The following is a 20,301-nucleotide window of genomic DNA, read 5'->3' as shown; positions in this document are numbered from 1 at the left end:
CTTGAGCCATAACGACATATGATGTTCTGCCTTTGGGCAGTTATGACATCTTGTCATTCAGCCTTTTGGCCGTTACGACATGTTGTCATTTGCAGTTGGGCCATTACAATATTGGACCCATAAGGTGGCCATTGGGAAAACAAGTAAATGGACAGTTTATTATGTGGTCACTTTTAGCGATTACACATTACATACTATAGGGTAATACAAATATTTTTAGATGTTCTTTTTTATTTCTCTGTAATCATTATTATCTGTCACAAACAAAAATGACTTTTTACGGATTCTTTCAGAGATTTTATCAGTCTTTTTTTTAGAATATTTAAGACTATAACTACATTGAGCAGTTTAAGTAATATCAACCGCTTTAAAGCCATTTTAAACATAGAACTAGTCTGTAATTTTGTACTCGATGCTTTGTTTTATATTTGATTTTATTTGCAGCATTTTAAGTCAATTACATACCAAAGAATATTGGATTTTATGTTATCTTTGATTATGCCCATTTATGCGAAGTTTTTACTACGAGTAATGAAGATTTTTGTTTTAACCTTGTGACTCTCTCATTTGTTCACAATTCACACTACAGAGTGTTAAAGTGATACACAAATGACAGCCATTGTCTTCCGGAGATACGATGAAGCATTTCAGAGAAAAATCAGCTGAATAATTTTATAATGATAATTACACGTGTATTATGTTTTTTCTTCATCTGGAAGTGAAAGCTGATATTTTAAGCTGTTTCTGGCAGCCAAGACAGCAATGTTCAAAGTACACAACAGTTTGCCTTCAACCCAAGATTAGATGCTTTATATTGAGGAAGTATTTTCATATTGACATTCCAGAAATACAAGGTTGTAACTGTTACTTGTGATCTTTTATGACCTATAAATTTTTGGAAATTTCTTTGAAAGGATCATAACATGAATATACAACCATAACTTTGTGACCTTGTTCAGTTGACCGAAAATAACATTTTGTTCATGATATGTTCGTGTCCGTTATTTATGAACCATATTTAGGTCAGTTTAAACTTTAGCCTGCAAGTGATTCTACCTTTGCGACTAGTGCAGACCAAGACCAGCCTTCAGGGACATCATGGTCTGCACTGTTTGTTATTAAGTCATTAAATTTTCAGTGAACACCCCTTTTAGTAAGATGTTGTACTGCCAAAATTGAATGTTGGACCAGTTCATTTTAGAAATTTAGCAGCGTAAAGGCTAAAAAAAGTTTTATCTGATATCTACAACCCTATGTCATAAGAAGCTGATTCAACCTTTCATTACAAACAATTGTAAAAAGGCATATATACAATATCTTGTATTTTGATAAATAGACATTGTATGACAATCAGTTCTGCCAGTATTTAAAAGCTTAGGTTGCAGTATGGATATGGATTGTTCAGGTGAGAGGTCTTTAAAACAAAATGTACAGTTTTTTTTAGTTTTCTCCATACTCCATAGTACTGTTTTTATATTTTTGCTTACAACCTTTTATTTCTGGGACCTTGATACGATTGTACATCAAATAAAATGAATCGTGTATGATTGAGCTTTATGAAGTATGTGTCTTACCTTTAATGTAGGTTGCATATCAAATTAAATAGGGAATATTTGTTTGTTTCAGTTTAAGATCAAAATGAATTGCAGAATGCAATATTTCCTGTACATCTTGTGAAGCCATGAGTGAAAAATGTAAAAATCTGTTTAAAAAAATCATACATGTAGTTTCATGTAAATTTGCACTTAAAATGCTGTATAACAGTTTTTGGAAGTGTTAGAAGCTACTGCTTTGTCAGCTGAAAAGCATAACCATGGACAACAGGCCATATAAATATGTTTACAGCACATGTTCTTGTTGTTCATAACAAAAAATTCTGATCATGACTAGAAATTACCAACATATACTATTATAGGCACCTAAACTAAAAATACAAACTTATATAAACATTGTTCTTTTAGATATATGTGCAGTTTACTGCATTAGATTCCACAATACATAACAAATTGTAGAGAATCTTTTTTGAAAAAGGTGCTTTTTGAGACCCCAACCCCAGTGAAAATAGAGCTTAGCAAATTATTCTGGAAAATTGGAGACCACCAAAAATCTTTTGAATGCTTTAATAGAGGATGAAATATCTCTAGGCAGCCTAAATGTCATATAAACCATGCAGTTTTTATCTACAGCATGGAAAAAAACACATAATAACTACAGGTAGATTTAAACAGTGCCTGTAAGTATTCTAAGGTCAGTAGAACAGTACTTTTTAAAAGAAACAACTCTATACCTCAAGTCATACCCTAAGTGTTAAGTGAGTGTACTTTGACTGTGCTTGAATGTATATGAAAAGTGAATACAGCAGTGGAAATGCTTGTTTATTTTTATTTTTAAAAGGCATTTACAACATTTTGAATTATTTAGTATGTTTTAGCTTTTGTAATGTTATATGGAAAGATATTGTCATATATATTGTTAACAAATGTATATAACTTTATTTTGCATATCCATTTCATTGTGTAGGATCTGAAAGATTTTCCATTAAAGGACAGTTTTGTAATAAATAGTTGTTGTTTAGAATATGTCTGAACTTACTTATTCCATTAGTTGCTGCACATAGCTTCAGGCTCTTCTTAAGTGTTCTGCCATGTCAAGACTTAAATCAGGTGTTGCCACTAATGGGTGTTGAAACAGCAGTTTTTAGCTCGACTATTCAAAGGATAGTCTAGCTATTCTACTCATGTCGGCGTCGGCGTCACACCTTGGTTAAGTTTTTGCATGCAAGTACATACAGCCATCAATTAAAGGCATATAGCTTTGAAACTTGTTTTTTCTTTTTCTAGGTCAATTACCAACCTCTCTGGGTCAAGTCCCATAACTCTGACATGTATTTTGAGCAAATTATTCCCCCTTTTAGACTTAGAAAATTTTGGTTAAAGTTTTACATGCAAGTTATTATCTCCAAAACTAATGCAGATATTGATTTGAAACTTCACATGTGTCTTCGGGGTTATAAAACTAGTTGATAGCAGCAAGTCCCATAACTCTGACCTTCATTTTGGCCAAATTATGCCCCCTTTTGGACTTAGCAAATTCTGGTTAAAGTTTTGCATGCAAGTACATACAGCTATTACTAAAAGACATATAGATTTGAAACTTATTTTTAGCTCGACTATTCATAGAATAGTAGAGCTATTGGACTCGCCCATGCGTCGGTGTCTGCGTCGGCATCCGCGTCGGCGTCCGCGTCCCGATTTGGTTAAGTTTTTGTATGTAAGCTGGTATCTCAGCAACCACTTGTTGGAATGGATTGAAACTTCACACACTTATTCACTGTGATAAACTGACCTACATTGCACAGGTTCCATAACTCTATTTTGCTTTTTTACAAAATTATGCCCCTTTTTCGACTTAGAAATTTTTGGTTAAGGTTTTGTATGTAAGCTGGTATCTCAGTAACCACTTGTGGGAATGGATTGAAACTTCACACACTTATTTACTGTGATAAACTGACTTACATTGCACAGGTTCCATAACTCTGTTTTGCTTTTTTACAAAATTATGCCCCTTTTTCGACTTAGAACTTTTTGGTTAAGGTTTTGTATGTTAGCTGGTATCTCAGAACTCTCTAATTGGAATGGATTGAAACTTCACACACTTATTTACTGTCATGATCTGACATGCACAAAGCAGGTCCCATAACTTTATTTTGCTTTTTTTTCAAAATTATGCCCCTTTTTCGACTTAGAAACTTTTGGTTAAGGTTTTGTATGTAAGCTGGTATCTCAGTACCCACTAATGGGAATGGATTGAAACTTCACACACTTGTCCACTGTCATGAGCTGATAAGCACTATGCAGGTTCCATAACCCTATTTTGCTTTTTTACTAAATTATGTCCCTTTTTCGACTTCCTTATTCATTCAGTCGACAAGGCTGTTGAATAGTCGAGCGTTGCTGTCCTCCGACAGCTCTTGTTTCTTTTTCTAGATTAAGTACTAACCTCACTGGAGTAAGTCCCATAACTCTGGCATGTATTTTGGGCAAATTATGCCCTCTTTTAGACTTCGAAAATTCTGGTTAAAGTTTTACATGGAAGTTATTATCTCCAAAACTAATGCAGATATTGAATTGAAACTTCACATGTGCCTTTGGGGTTATAAAACTAGTTGATAGCAGCAAGTCCCATAACTGATATGCATTTTGGTCAAACTTTTCCCCCTTTTGAACTTAAAACTCTTTTGACATTTAACCTTTTTGGGTAATATTTTCCTGCATCTGGGACAATATTTCGAATAGTCGAGCTTGGCTGTCTTACGGACAGCTCTTGTTATGCTTGGAGTACAGACATTTCACCAGTGGCATATGGAAATTGGCAGGAGTATAATTATATGAACTCCATAATCAGTTTTAATGCCAACAGGATATATATTTTAACCCTATTAATGTTTATATATAGGATTGTTTTGCATGTGTCTGGTGATTGTGCCTGGCAGAAAATGTTGTTTAACTGTGTAAATACAGTCTGTCTGTCCTTTATGAAAGTGCCATTATTTTCAGGACACATTGCACTATTTATTTACATCAGGTAGCACTCACATTTGTGTCCTAGTATAGCGAAAGAATGTTTGAAACCCTGGAGCCAAATTGAAATAATGATTCAGATTTGTAATTATGACATGGACCAAAAAACAAGAAAAATCCATTCTAATAATATTTAAAAAACCGATCTGTTTTGTGGTTTTGCTGTGCCATTTATACGGTGACCCATATAGTGTTATTGAAATTTGTAACACAACAAAACAAATAAAAACATGTTGGTCATTCTTTTAGTCTGTGGTCTACTTGGTTTTTAATCAGTAGCTAGATAAGGCTGTGGCCTACAGTGATCGAATTCCGACGGACAGTTGTTTGTTTTGGGTTTAACGCCGTTTTTCAACAGTATTTCAGTCATGTAACGGCGGGCAGTTAACCTAACCAGTGTTCCTGGATTCTGTACCAGTACAAACCTGTTCTCCGCAAGTAACTGCCAACTTCCCCACATGAATTATCAGAGGTGGAGGACTAATGATTTCAGACACAATGTCGTTTATCAAAAAAAAAAAAACGGAGAACATACGCCCCGTCCGAGGATCGAACTCGCGACCCAGCGGTCCGTAGACCAACGCTCTTACCTACTGAGCTAAGCGGGCGGCCAGTTGATGAACCAATTTTTTGGTGGCTGTAGACCAAAGCTTAAGGTCAAAGTTATATTGAGACTTAAACGGGTTTCTGATCATTGACGTTAGAACGCTCGGGCGTACAGATTAGAGTTCATATAATTGGCTTTGACCAGAAAAAGGCAGTATCAACAGGCTAAAGGTCCATATTGTAGTCACGCTGAGACAAAAAATTGTTTCAGACAGATCGAGAACGATTGGGCCTACAGCCATCAAATTTGGTAGCTTCGTTGTTAATAATCAGTAGTTGATCTTTATTGATAGAACCACCGACCTTCTATAAGTCAGCTGAATGGCTTCCTCATCTCAAAGAATTCTACACCCAAGCATTGTTTTGAACCCACAGGGACAAGGGCAAGTGATTCGAAGCCGAAATCTATAGGATGATTACCTGTGGTAAGTAAGTGACCCGGATTTTTTGTGCCAGTAATAATATTACAATGACACTGAGACTTGAAACTAAAATGGTTTCCTATCTATAGCTGGAGGATGTTTTTGGGCTGACGGTCACTAAATATTGTTGTCTATAGTCATTAGAACACTCGTATTAGCGGCCAGGAGGCACAGTGACCATTAGCCTAAAATGGATTTTAGTAACAGCTGGAGATTGCTCATTTCATGACCAGTAGACTCCTTGTACCCGTAGAAATATATCCAGTTTTCTCCTGTCATAGGGTGCATTATGTGTTTTATAAAGGATCAATTGTATTAACCTTTCAAACAGCATTTCGTATTTAACTCTTAGTAATAGGCAGACTCGAACTTCACACTATTGTCTTGCAAACATTAATTTGATATACAATGTAATTATTATGTTTAAACAAAATATCAGCCGTTAGTCAATACGGGCATCTTGTAAACTTGGAAAGCTCCAGATGACCATTGATTAGATCCGTCAGCCTGTCCGATATTCCAAGCAACATTGAGACCGTCTTTGTCTCAGCGTAACTACAATGTGGACCTTTAGCCTGTTGACACTGTCTTTTTCTGGTCAAAGCCAATTATATGAACTCTAATCTGTATGCCCGAGCGTTCTAAACAATCCTATATATGAGGAGAACCGATATTTATACTGAGATAAAATAAGGAAGGAAAAAGACGGATAAGAGGCCACGGTTAGATTTATTGGGTGTCCTAAATTCATAATTACGTTACTTGATGGTGTAGAACCAGACAAAATAATATTACAGCAATACCAGCATTCAGAACCACTAGACCCCCACCTAAGTCCTTTAATAAATGATCTGAAAATAGATATTTGAAAAAAAAAGTTTTATAAAGGGAAAATTTGTAATCTGACAAGGGTAAATATGAAAATGGTATATATGGTGTATAGTAGAACGCAAGTATATCAGCCTATGGATCTGCATTCAATACCATACAGTGTCGCTGTTATTTACTGGTACAATGTACATTATTTCGATGAAAGCAAGCAGAGACAGCTGTCATAAGATGTGCCAGAGATTTACTAAGTAAGTTGGCTATTGTTGAAAATGTAGACTGAATGACAGGACGTCAAACTGTCCAAAACCTGTCGTTTCGTAATGCCTCACACCTTCTGCAGGAGTGCTCATCAGCAGTTATTGAGGATATTGCAATTCATTTATAGCTGCGCTGTTACAGTACCTGCTTAAAGGACTCCAGGTCCAACAGTCTTGCAATACTAGAGGGGAGCCTATTCCTTATGACTTTTGTGTGAGTGGAAAATGAGTACATGAAGTAATCTGTATTGTTATGAACTTGACGGAGACGAACGAGATGGATATTGCAAATCTGGTAGGGTTGTATTTTGTGAGGGTGATAGCTACCAGATGATAATAAACCTTGTAAAACATATCAAATTCGAAATTTTAAGGTCAATTATCACCGACATTTAGACAAAATGTGTATACTTCATTATTTGTGGACGGAAGTTCGTGGTACAATGTACTTCTACAACATTAAATTGGCTCCAGTGAAACCTACATGAAGTGTATTTACGTGTGCCATATTTGAGGGTGATTCGAAGCATTGCAGAGTTATTTCCTCTGACAAAGCGGTATTGGAGTGCATAATCACTTGCAGTGGTAGTTCTAGGTTGGTTAGTTATCACTCCAGTCGTTACTGCCTTACATGCTGCATGTAGCCATTACATCTGTTATTCATCATCTAAACCAAGTGCACTGCCTTCTCCGTTTTCATTCCGGCAGTTGTCGTACGCGCTGAAGTTTGCGTCAAAACAGCGACTTCACTTATTGCCGAGAACAGCACCAGCATAAAACATCCTGATAGGGATACAAAATTTTCAGATGGTGTACTTATACCACTATTTTAAGGAAAATACAAACAGTATCATTATTCAAATTTCGGAATTGTAATATTAAAGACGCGGAGCCCTGTTCCGAAAATACAAAATGACTCCAGCTGCTATTGCCAGTTCGACCAATATGTCGTTCAAAATGATCAACTTGATGGTCTCGGCAAAATACTGTTTTGGTGGAAAGTATGTGCCTGTGCAGTTTGACAACTGGAAAGATGTGGACTTTATTTAAAAGCGATATACATTAAACCCGTATTTAAGCGACATGTTGTGTATTCACTTACATTCGTGTAACAATAAATCAATGAGCACATTTATGTATTTTTCGAATAATAACAAATAGTTTTCTTAATTGTTTCTTCAAGGAAGATCGATTTCGTCACCGCGTATTTAATAATGTTTAGTCGCGATCGGTCACAAGTTATACGAAGTCAAATGTTTTCAATTTTGCATAGTTTCTTAAAAATGTATTATTATCTTACCAACCTATACTTCCTACTCACATTTCAAGTTGTACAATAACCCAAGATACGTATAATACATTACTTGTCCTTGAGTAAATGTTTATCACATTATAAGTTAATTCATGTGTGTATAGTTCAGTATGGAATTCTAAAAAGGTATTTATCATTTGTTTGCTTTTTAATTTACTTACCAAATTGTATGTGCAGTTCAAATGACGTTTTTTTTGTTAATAAATAATTATGGTTATTTATTTTAACTGATAAAGAATGTTAAAGGTAGAATATAAACATGTAAACAAGTATATTCTAAACTTAAGTTATACCTTAATAAACCTTAACCATCTGTTCGTAACGCCTACCATATACCAAAACACAGATAGAGATTATCAGTGCATGTCCTACTACGGGTACACGAAGAGCTAATATAAAATTATCTGAATGAGCTGGTTCTTAGAGCAATTGATAATTAGTGGTACTATAGCGTCTGCATATTTAGCATCATTGGCAGTCATTGGTTCCACTGGTAATGCGAAAATGGGCATTGCCAATTTGAGACCGGGTTGTTGGCAAACATTTGCTTGAAAATGACATAGCAGTTGCCTGATAAATAACAAACTGAGGACGATAGATTTAAACCAGACGTATGAAATAATCTACAATGCCAGATCGGTTTATTCGTACTTTAAAAATGTACGGTATCATTATCTTATCTAAACTACTTCCTAACTGATAACCTTGGATGTAACATCTAAATATAGTTTTATGACTACTGTGCGGTAATTTCATACTATCCAGTGGCAGTGGTATAAACATATTTTACAAAACGTACCTTTTGCTACTAACTTAAATACTGTTGTAAAATATGTTTTCGTATGTCGTGGTAATAACTAAATGATTTAATAATACTTTTATTCATACTGATGAAATGTCACAAGTTCATTACACATATTTTTTATAATTATTGTTCGTATATTTTGTGAGATGTACCATGTATACTTGTACATGTATCATGATACTAAAATACGTGTTAATTTATTAGTCTAGGCTTTTATGTTAAAATAAGAACATTGGAGTTAAACAACAAACATACAAAACTAGTATTTTCTACATGAACTAAATATTTTACTATATCATGATATGTTAATCTAAAGCCACCGTTGGTATTTTTATACAATTTTAACCTCGATATGCCTATCAGCACACAAATAGATTCTTACACGAAGAATGTCGCAGTACAAATATACATGAAATATCTATATAAAACTCGTGCTCGGAGTTTTTTTTTATTTGGTAGCCGTTCAATGTTATTCTTTTCACCGTAAGCATTCACAAGTATTCATCGGCAACTTATGGTGGATATCATTGCCAGTTGCAAAATTCCAAACACACACAAAGTAAACTCATGATGAACAACATGTATAGGACAGTTTGCAACATAACACAACACTGGGTGAAATATGTAATGACTAAATGAGATGTTTAGAATTTGATGCATCAAGTTGAAACCAAACAGAGTTATAGAAGTTGATAGTATAACATTGTAAATAAAATGTCAGACAGCATTAAGCAAAAGTTAGCTAGTTGCGTTCAGTTTGCAATGGCAACAATTGTTATATTGGTCACCATATGCATTACAGGTAGCTGGCACCATTCATAACTCCAACTGCTACCTATGTCAAACCTCCGAACGTATTAAAAAACAAACAATCGCATGATATTATAGCTTTCTGTCCAGTTCCTCCATTATTATTTTGTAGAAGTGTTATGTATTTCTGAAATAAAAATATGTTTAAATTGATTTGAAAAAGAAAAACCTTTAGAAGTTTGTATTTCAGATTTTTTTTCAAAATTTTGAAATATATGGTGATGAGCTTCAAAAGGACGATTTGCAAGATAAAACAACACTAGCGGAATGGCATTATACAGTAGTGAAAAAGGTTGGGTAAAATATTTGATGACTATATGGGCTTTCTTTGAATGTTTATTCTTTGCCGGTACACTGTATGGCTGGAGCTCTCTGGTGTTTGTATTTAAGGATGAGGGAATATATTCAAACTTGTGTGATTTGTCACCCGTGTTTAGAAATGATACAACTGGTGATGTTTATAATATTACGACAGATGTGCCAATTTATAAAGTTAAAGACGCAAGTTTCGAGGATTTTGCTTCGAATAAAACAACTGTAGATAATATGACAACTGTAAATGTTTCTAACAAAACTGCAGAAGTGGTTGACGGACACCAGAACGGACGTATGCAGTGTAAAGAACAAGACAGCGTATTATCCTTATGCTTCACAATATCGTCTGCAATATTTTGTATCAGCTGTGTGGTGATGGGCCAAGTAAACTATAAACTTGGCACTAGGATAACCAGATACATCGCTTTGTAAGTAACTTTTTTTTTTGGCACCACCAGATTTGTTTATGTTAACATGTTATATATGCCAACATTTATATTTAACTAAGTGCTTTCCGTCTAAATGTTCATATTTCTAAACTGAATTTATTTTCGGAAAATATCGCTTAAAGTAAAAATCTTAAAGTATGTTCAACTTGATTTTGTCTCCAGCTTTAAGCAGAATTTAAGTTAAACTGATTATAGCTGTTATTCAAAAAAGGAAATATGAATGCCTAACTGAAACCCATTTCATTTTATATGTAAATTCTTAGAATATGATATATCCACTGAGGTTAAATTTGAATCTTAACCCTTACCCTGCTATATTTCTATAATGGACTGGTCCATCTTTCAATTTGGACAGTACCAATTATGATTCAAAGGGGTTTTTACTGAAAATTTACTGACTGAATAGCGAACAGTGCAGACCATGATCAGACTGCAAGGATGTGCAGGCTGATCTTGGTCTGCACTGGTCGCAAAGGCAGAATCATCTGCCGCCAGCAGGCTAAGGGTTAAACACACACACAGTTGGAGGCCGAGGAGTCGGTTTCTCTAAAAACTGGTATGCTCCTATGGCTCCTATACAGTTGTCATGTCTTAGTTGTTCTGTGGCTACACTCACATTACCTTTAAAATACGTTCATTTTATTTAGAGATATACACAATCATGCTATCTGAAAGTCTCAACATTTTTGTTGTTGTTAAAACTGTACGTAATTTATAAGTATGTTTTTAATCGTATTTTGTTTCTGTGCTTATTACTGACAAGATGTTATAACAGATATGTAATGTTATGTTTTCCTTTTCAATTTTAGTTTCATATTCGTTGCTGGAGCACTATGTTTAGCATTTGTTTCTAAAGGTAAGACATATTACCTGCATCGGTCACTCTATATTCTACTGTGTTTCATGTTACTTCTCTATGTTACTCCTGTAAAACTCATGAAACACTTTAAAACATCGATGCTGTATTCTGTAATATTGTTTGTTTCTAAAATCTCATGGCAAGATGTACAATTCATACTAGATGTACAATTCATACTAGAGAGCACGATTTCAAGTAACTGTAATATACTGGATATGTTTACAGCCGTGCCATGGTTGATGTTTCCGGGGCTTTCTATGATTGGCATAGGAGGGTTACCTTTGTTTGTCACTAATAATCAGGTACATTTATATTTTACCTTCTTTTATAGTACTCGTTTTCTTAGATTACAATGTAACAGTGTCTTTACATTTATATCACTTTGTATATTTATATCAGCGCTTTTGTTCATCCACATTCACTTTTAAGCTAACGATAAAGGTAGATGATGAAAGCTCGATGTGTGATGACCACATCGTACATAATATCATTAGAGCAACGACGCTGCATTTGTAAAAACCCATCATTATGCATCATGTCAATGATCTACATGGTGTAAACTATGGTTTTAACTAGGCTTTTAGACCATTGCGTCATTCAACATACCAAAAGCTAGGACGAAATGGTGTTTTTCAACGTTTCAAGAGTATTACACCAGACTTATCGAAAATATCACAGATATTCCATCATACCGATGACAAAGGTACTTATTTTTGAATTTTGAATGTATTTTAATAACAGATAGCTAACCTGTTTACAACTGGCAGTTCATCGGTTGTGGGGCTAATGTGTGGAGGATATGACATGTCAGCTGCGGTTTATCTTATTATTAAGGTATATTACTATTTTCTGCTTTTACTATAGTATTTCTGTTTTTACATTAATACTTTTTGCTATTTGCATTATATTATTAAACATGTATAATAGGTAATGTCAGTCTACTGTTACATGTTTGCTGAGAGAAACACATTTCTATTTTGTTTCATAATTCTAGAAATATTCATATTTTAATTTCTACTTTGATGTTGGTTACAGAACCTTTATAACATTTATCTTCATTAACTTAATATGTTTCAAAAAATTCAAGACAGGAATAATGTCTTAGTAAGTCATTCGTCTTCAAAGAAGCAACATCAAAATGATTATATGAAAGTCCTGCCAACGGAAACTAAATTTTATGAGAAACGCCTGACTATGTTTTCAAATTTGTTGCGGCGAAAGCATTTTAAACTTATCAAATTCAATGTATTTTCTTTACCATTTCAGCTAGCTCATGAAAGCGGGTTTTCACGAAGAAACATGTTTTTCGTTTTACTAGGAGTGCATTGTCTAACACTTGTGAGTACACAGAAATTTCTTCCGAAAAGTTTCATACATCAAAAGACAACATTACAGGATAAAGAGATAAAGGTCGATGATCCACGATCTAGCACCCGAGAAAAGTTACTTATACAAGAGAACGTCCAACTTCGTATGTAACATTTTCAAAGAATTCTAGACCTAAAGCTTTCAGTATATAAATATTTACATCTCGAATATACTGTGTTTTGCCGTCGCAGTCTGTCTGTCTGTCCACATATAGCGACTCGCTTTATCTTCCTACCGGAATTAAATCCGATTATGCAAATTGTCGACTAGTCCAATTTGGATTATTTATTGCGGAGTTATGGTCTATTAAAGGTAGAATTTGAATGAAGTGTTTTCGATCCTTTTCTGTTACACTGTAGGACGGAAGAATGATCAGTAACAAGCTCAGTTGCGCATATTTTGCGTTATCATTGTTGAATTTATTTTCATTGATTACACAGCCTACTGATTTTCATACGTATTTTACTTCAGAATTGAGCATTATGCTCCTCATCCATATAGTACGCTCAATTAATTTCAACGTCCAAACAATTTATATTTATACAAAAAGTCTAGTCTGACGCCATCCTCAATATTTGATGAAACATCGAAGTAACGATAGGTGTGCATTTTGTCGCCATGTTTTAGTTCAATGATGTTAATGGAATTATTGCCCTTTGATAAATCTTATAATTTCATGAATCCCTTTTAATCACATCTTCTCAAAAGCTTGATAAAACTTCAAAACAGTAGTGTGAAATGTAGTTGTGCATATCATAATAAAATATATTTAGTTATTAATTCAAACAGTCAAATAGTCAAACATTTTCAGTGTGCGTTTCTCTCTCTATGTCTGTTACATTTGCTTCGTCATTCTGTCTCCAAAACTAGATTAAACACATGGCGAGACAGAAATTGAATTTATAAACGTTACAGTACATGCGCACTGAATGAAAATTATAAGTCACCTGCAAAGATATTAAATGTTTTCAAATGAATAAACTTGTAAAATGAATATTGAGATTAAATGCAACATATCATTTTTTGTTCGAAATGTGTTAATTCGTGTAAGGAGGAAATGATTCGAAACTTTGATAATAGAGAGACGCAAAAAGTTGCTGAATACTTAATAAATGCAACCGAATGTAAACAACACATACTAAAGTTTATGCCATCATTGGAAGTCAGTGCATATATTACGAACTTCCTCATTCTGGTACGATTACATAATTTTTCTTATGTCGATTTGTAGTTAGCTTGCCCTGCGGGTTTTGGCTTCATACGATCCATAATTAAAGAATGTTTAGTATTATATTGCTCACATGTGATTGGATGATTGCTTGTGAGCAGGAGATGGGACTAGTAGAATACAGGTCAAGGTCTTGACACTGAAAACGGTTTCCGATCAGTATTTGAGAATTCTTGGCCTACAAACTTCATGATTGCTGTTGTCAATGGATAACCCATTTAGTATTGTTGATCAAAAGATCAAAGCAAAGGTCACAGTGACCTACAAACTGAAAACGGTTTCCGATAAAAAGAGCATGTTTCTGTCAAACGTCCAAAGATGAGATCTTGTGGTAAGCAATTTGCCTCTTTTTTTGAAAAGTCTCAGGCTAAACTCAGAGTAAACTTTAGACTTTTAAAAAGGTCTCCGATTATTAGCCGGATAAAGCATGGGCCTAATGCCATTGAAGTCAAAACAACAGCAAATAAATAATAAGCCGGACGTTGGAAATTAAAAAGACTAAAATGTATTTTGCTTCAGGTAGACGAAGAGCTTCTCTAGCAGATGTACAGCCACTAAGCAGCTACCTTCGACAGCCATTATTTATTACACATAACGTGTGGTTGTGCCTCTTACAACTTAGGTTTTACTATTTCATAGGCAACCTGAACCCTTTCCTTAACAGAATACTCAACAATGATACTGCAAAAGGTATTCACTTCTAAATATGTGTTACACTTCGCTTTTTAGATGGGTTGTTACACTTCGCTTTTTAGATGGGTTGTAAGCCGCATAGATACAAATAAGGTGATATGACTTCTTTCAATTTAGATGATGGGAGAAATCTTACGGTAACCTTGCGGACATTACTTCAGGCTCGAGCTGGTACCCGGGTATAGCCGCCGATCTGGATAACATTATCAAATAATTCTATATGCCAATCTGTAATTGGCAAAGATCCGAAGAGAATCAGTTCAGTCTTACTCTCAGGAGGCCCAATTATACGCTTTTTCGTTATACAAACCTTCAGTATTTTGCCTGATGAAGAGTCAAAGAAAGTTTAGTTTGGGATTTAAAAGATACTTCATGTACATCTCATGCTGTAGAATAGATTTGAGGTCTGAAGTCTCTTACACTTCTTGAACATTTTTACTTGTCTATAATGTATTTTTAACATACAACTTACGCTTCAGTTTATGCAAGAAAAAAAGCTTTATATCTCATGTGTAAAAATGCATATAAGTCAGCAGCGATATGTCATATTTTAGAAATTAAACATATTGAAAGATGTTTTAAACTTTAATCATAGCAATCTGTTCGGTTCTTTAATGGTGTTATGATATCAAAATTACTATATTCGAAGTTATGAAACGAATAAATGTAGACATCAGTGTGGCTAAATCAAGCGAAATTAAGTCCTGTTTCATTATTTCAGTGAGCTATTTTACTGACGTCTGCTTCTACACTATGATGGGCGGTCTACTATCGTCATTCCTTGTTGGAATCGTTTATGACGGTCAAAAAGCAATATTTAAAAGTAATGTCATGTTCGTTTTTATGAAATTATTTATTTTCCCTTGAATGTATTCAGGTTATAGAGTTAATATAGAGTGAGATATCCATCTAAACAAATGTCATTCTAATGTATCAGGTGCTATAACCAACTAACCACCGATGAAGATGTCAGTCAAATAATCGAACTAAGATTTCACTTTTATCACTTTCTCTGAAATAATAACATCATTGTACAACAGCAAAAGAGACCTGGTAAAACAGAATCCTAGTGGTTCTTGTCCGTTTGGAATTTGTTGGAGAAGGTCTAGTCTTTTGTATCAAATGAGTTGCTACTTTGAAACAAAAAAAAAATCAAAATATTAAATATGATTAGGACTTTGAACATTTTAACATTGAATGGATGTAAATAAACAATAATTACGTACAATAATGTGTAAAAAGTATACAAACATTAATGTTGTTCAAGTCATTTTTTTTGTTTTATTATTCATCTCATCACAGTTATTTTTCAAAGTTAACTCGATAGCATGATGACATCAAACTGCAAATGAGAGAAGAAGTAATACATTAGTTGTTTTCGCTTGTAACCGACAATTGAGCCGCTCCATGAGAAAACCAACATAGTGCATTTGCGAACAGCATGGAACCAGACCAGCCTGCGCATCCACGCAGTCTGGTCAGAATCCATGCTGTTCGCTTTCAAAGCCTATTGCAATTACAGAAACCATTAGCGAACAGCATGGATCCTGACCAGACTGCGCGGATGCGCATGCTGGTCTGCATCCATGCTGGTCGCAAATGCACTATGTTGGTTTTCTCATGGTGCGGCTCAATTAAATTTTATTCTTTTTACATGTTTTATAATGGTAATAAACTGTTTTAATGTTACTTTTTTACAGAGGGTAGCACAAAGTTATACCGCTGTTTAATGCCAGCACTGCTTCCGCTGTCTCTAGCCAGTGTGTTTGCAATATTGTTGTCAGTGCTGGTAATGACGCCTACACAAGTTGTGATATATGTTATCTTTATCATCATGACCCTCTATAGATCATTCTTATACAGCATGGCAGCAGCTTTTATAAATGCAATGTAAGTGTATTTCATAATTCATTGACAATATTTTTCAAAACGCTTAAACACAATTTTCTTGCTGTGCAAAATGGGCGACACAACTGTAATAATTAATATGATTATCACTAATCATTATGTCTATGTCAGACATCTTGGTCATAATAAATATAACGGTAAAAATGCAATTCGGTAATAACATAACATTAATAGGTTTTGGTGTCTTGCACTTCGAGGGCTTTGAGCGAAACTGGTCTATCGGTATATAGAAATAGAAGCAGATAGAATAATTTCGCTCTAAGCCCTCGGTTTGATCTTTTAATAATGCAGAATCGGTATCTATTTAGCACTGATTAATTAATTTAGAACAGGTCTTTCTACTATTTCATAATTTGTATTAGAATTTTTTTTTTTTTTCATTGACCACTAGATTTCCGAGCCAGTATTTTGCGGTATTGTATGGTATAACCATGATAGCCGCCGGTGTGTTCAGCCTCTTCCAGTACGCTCTCTTCAGTTGGACAGAAGCTTACTTAAAAGCTCCATTCCATGTAAGTTACATGTACCTTATCACTTCGCTTTATATCATTAGTAACTACTACAAACAAGTGTAAGGAATGATTACATTATTATATTTATGTAAAATATTATAGACTACAGTGTTTCTAAGGTATTTATTTCATAATGTGGTATGATGACATCAACCGGGGTTCAAAAGATGAGATTTAAGCTTCTAAAATAGAAAAAGTGGAAACTCCACAAGTCGCACAACACAACAGAAACGAAAATGTTGCATGGTCGGTTTGATTGAGCTTGATCATGGACGGTAGTGGAAATGGATGCTTCTGTCCACACTTACACATGCTACAAGTACAAAAAACACATCAGATGTGTTCATACGGCGGTGCACATGGAACCTTCAATGACACACAAGCGTGTAATTCCAGGAAAAGCGGCGTATGGTCCCCAATTAAAATAATTGGTTAAAACCGTATATTCGGTATATGTATCTTCTTGACTAGCAAAGACTTACTCAGGTCAGCTCTATAAATGGCAAGATACTGAGAAGTTCGATAAGATATATCTGTTTTAACTATGTTTTGAGGTAGTATAACGGACACTGACTTATTTCACTAACTATTTCAGGTCGACATATTTCTACTTTGTGTTAGTGTTTTGACTTTAGGACATCCGGTGTATATGTGGTATTGTGGTTGGAAAGAAGAGAGGCTAGCACTGACAGAACTGTAGCCGTTTCTAAAGTAAAGTTATCTCCGCTTAACTAGAGACCTGTGAATAACGAGAATTGTACATACTAAATATTATTACGCTTGTATTATCAATGTAGCTGCCTGCACTAGTAATATCATATGTGATGCAAAGATACATTGATATTAAGACAAAGTCACACGAGAGAGGTGCATAAAATCTAGCGAGATAACTTTTGTTCTTAAAAGACTCTCGAAACAAAATGGTATTTATCTCAGTGTCAAAACTTCTTGAATACAAGCTGTTGTAGCGTAACATTTCTAGTGATATAATCAAGTGAACAGGGTTGTATTATACATTTGTTATTTAACATTGACATTTTGGTACTTATTTGTTCTGTAGAGATACAGATATTGCAATTGACATAAGAAGTTTATAAAAAAAATACGTAAATAAAATGTTTTATAAAATAAATAGTTAATCATACCAGTATTTACAAAACTTTAAACCTTCACAGTGAAGTTTTCATGAAGCATCCAACATCCCGTTTCGGAGTAATGCTTCTGACACTGTCATTTTTAACTTGGCATCCCTTTCTATACTCACTTCAGAATCATTCATTTTGTTTTGCAGTTTTTGCAACTACAGAAATTTTTCTTGAATTAAAAGTACGTTTCTTCTCAGAAATAACGTCCTGGATCATTTCAATGCGCCTGCATTCGGCAAAACTTGTTGAGTACCAAAAAAGCAAAAAGTAATATTTCTTTCATTATCCATTGCTGCAATTTAAGTATTTGTACTTACACCTTTAATATAGAATTTCAAAGCATAATGTTATATTCTAGTATAAAAAGTTTTATTCTTTAAACGTGCTTTGCGCGATATTTTTATCATATAAAAACAGACATTCTATATGCGCCGTGTATTTCCAACTAAAGGCACTATTTTTCCAAAGTTTGCGATAAATGAAACATCTTTTGTAAAAAACGATTTTTACTTTCTTAAGGACAGTCCGTTTCAATTCCATCTATTTTCAGAAAAATAATTCAATATCAAGAATTTCAGACATTTTTGTCTCTTTTCTTAGCACGTATTTTGCCTGGGATTTTCGTGAGTTTGAAAGTCACCGCATTCAAAACTTCCGGTGATTAGTTATAGGAATTCGTGTTCTTGGACCAAAACAATTACTTCATTTTACCAGTCACTATTTTGGCTCAAGATTTTCAGACACGTACAAATATGAGAGAGGAACTCCTCTAAAATGTCTGTTATAAAGCGATCGTGATTTGAATGCTAAATAAGGAAAATGTCAGGAAAAAATTGCTGATGTGCAATAATTGCTGCTAAATGAACGTCGATAGACATCTAACTGAATAAGATGTTTTCTTGCCCTAACCAGTGTCCCTTTATATTAGATTTATCTGCCTGTCAGACAGAATTGTTCTATTGCCTGAAGATTCAATTATGGAAATAAACAGATTCTGAAAAGTATGGGAAGAAACAGAGGATGGTTTCTGTCAAAATAAGATATTTTTTTAAAAAAATAGAAACAAATACATTTCGTTGCGATGTTTACGTCGTCTAACCTTATGTTGGTTAGCTATAACTTTGTTTTATGACAATTTTCGTTTCATGTATCTCACTTTTATATATTTTATTTTGCTATAGTTGTCAAAATATAACTGCTGCATTTATCAGGGACTTTTTCATTTTTTTTAATGTTGAAAAGTACAAACTTGCGTTCTAGACACCCGGTAACCGGACGTCTAGCCCTTTTCGGCGTCAGATAATCATTCTATTGTTAGCTGATGCATATTTTGTTTTTGTTAATTATTTCAGAGATCGAATATATGTTTAAATAGTTCACAAGTCTGCTTTAAATAAAAAAAATTCCAGACGCCTAGAGCAGAAGCTTTTTTGTTTGCTTTGTTTTATAGTTTATCAGGTAAGTATCACCATGGATTAAATCCTATTTATAATGAGTAACTTTCCACTAGTCTGAATATGATCGGTTTAAAATTTTAGCATGTAAATATTATCACTATCACGATCAGCTAAGGTTATCATATTTGTTACACTTCGTGATTCTACATTGTCGAGGATGATTTTTTTTTCTTTTTTTTTCGAAATAAATCTGCAAAGAAGATTTCTATGTGTGCGGGTGAGGGTAGGCTAAGCAATGGTTTGGATTTTTGTGTATGTGAAAGGGTTGTAAGGGGATGGAAGAGTGTAATGGGTAGGGGTAGAGATTTGATAGGTAGGATTGTGAGGGAAGTGAGATAAGATAAATGCAGTATGATAGATCAAAATAGCAACGATGTACATTTTTGAGAGAATACATACTTACCATGCAGAATGACAAGTGACATCGAAACAATGCAACAACAAAACACCACAAAACATGATACGCATAAAAAAGCAGGCATCGCCACATGTAATATTTTCTTAGGATTATTGATTTGATTTTCAGCATATACTGAAAGATATTACAACAATATTCTTCAGAGGCAAAGCACACAACAATTAAAACAATAACAAACTCGGTTTAAATGTGCATGTTCATGGGGGGTAATGAAATGTGATTCTAAACAACTTGAAAATATAACAACACTGAAAATATAAAAAATAGAAACAATTTACAAAGACACCCCGAGTTGGAGACAAAGTTAATATATAACTATAGTGTAC

At 34.2% G+C, this 20,301-nt stretch overlaps 1 protein-coding gene across 1 annotated transcript in view; it reads left to right on the top strand.

Annotated features, from left to right (window-relative positions):
- LOC123563417 (uncharacterized) overlaps nucleotides 1-19,518 on the top strand; it is an 85,548-nt gene extending 66,030 nt beyond the window's left edge. The window contains exons 11-20 of the mRNA XM_053524687.1: nucleotides 9,885-10,366; nucleotides 11,197-11,243; nucleotides 11,472-11,548; nucleotides 11,988-12,080; nucleotides 12,513-12,717; nucleotides 14,362-14,532; nucleotides 15,257-15,358; nucleotides 16,236-16,425; nucleotides 16,835-16,955; nucleotides 17,551-19,518. Of these exons, the coding sequence (XP_053380662.1) occupies nucleotides 9,885-10,366; nucleotides 11,197-11,243; nucleotides 11,472-11,548; nucleotides 11,988-12,080; nucleotides 12,513-12,717; nucleotides 14,362-14,532; nucleotides 15,257-15,358; nucleotides 16,236-16,425; nucleotides 16,835-16,955; nucleotides 17,551-17,655 (1,593 nt within the window). The 3' untranslated portion in view covers nucleotides 17,656-19,518. The remainder of the gene's footprint in view (nucleotides 1-9,884; nucleotides 10,367-11,196; nucleotides 11,244-11,471; nucleotides 11,549-11,987; nucleotides 12,081-12,512; nucleotides 12,718-14,361; nucleotides 14,533-15,256; nucleotides 15,359-16,235; nucleotides 16,426-16,834; nucleotides 16,956-17,550) is intronic.
- Nucleotides 19,519-20,301: the final 783 nt, after the last annotated feature.

This window comes from Mercenaria mercenaria, chromosome 2 (assembly GCF_021730395.1).
Source record: "Mercenaria mercenaria strain notata chromosome 2, MADL_Memer_1, whole genome shotgun sequence".
Taxonomy (NCBI): domain Eukaryota; kingdom Metazoa; phylum Mollusca; class Bivalvia; order Venerida; family Veneridae; genus Mercenaria; species Mercenaria mercenaria.
Note: the sequence above shows the minus strand (reverse complement) of the source record. Positions and strands in the feature narration are given on the sequence as shown.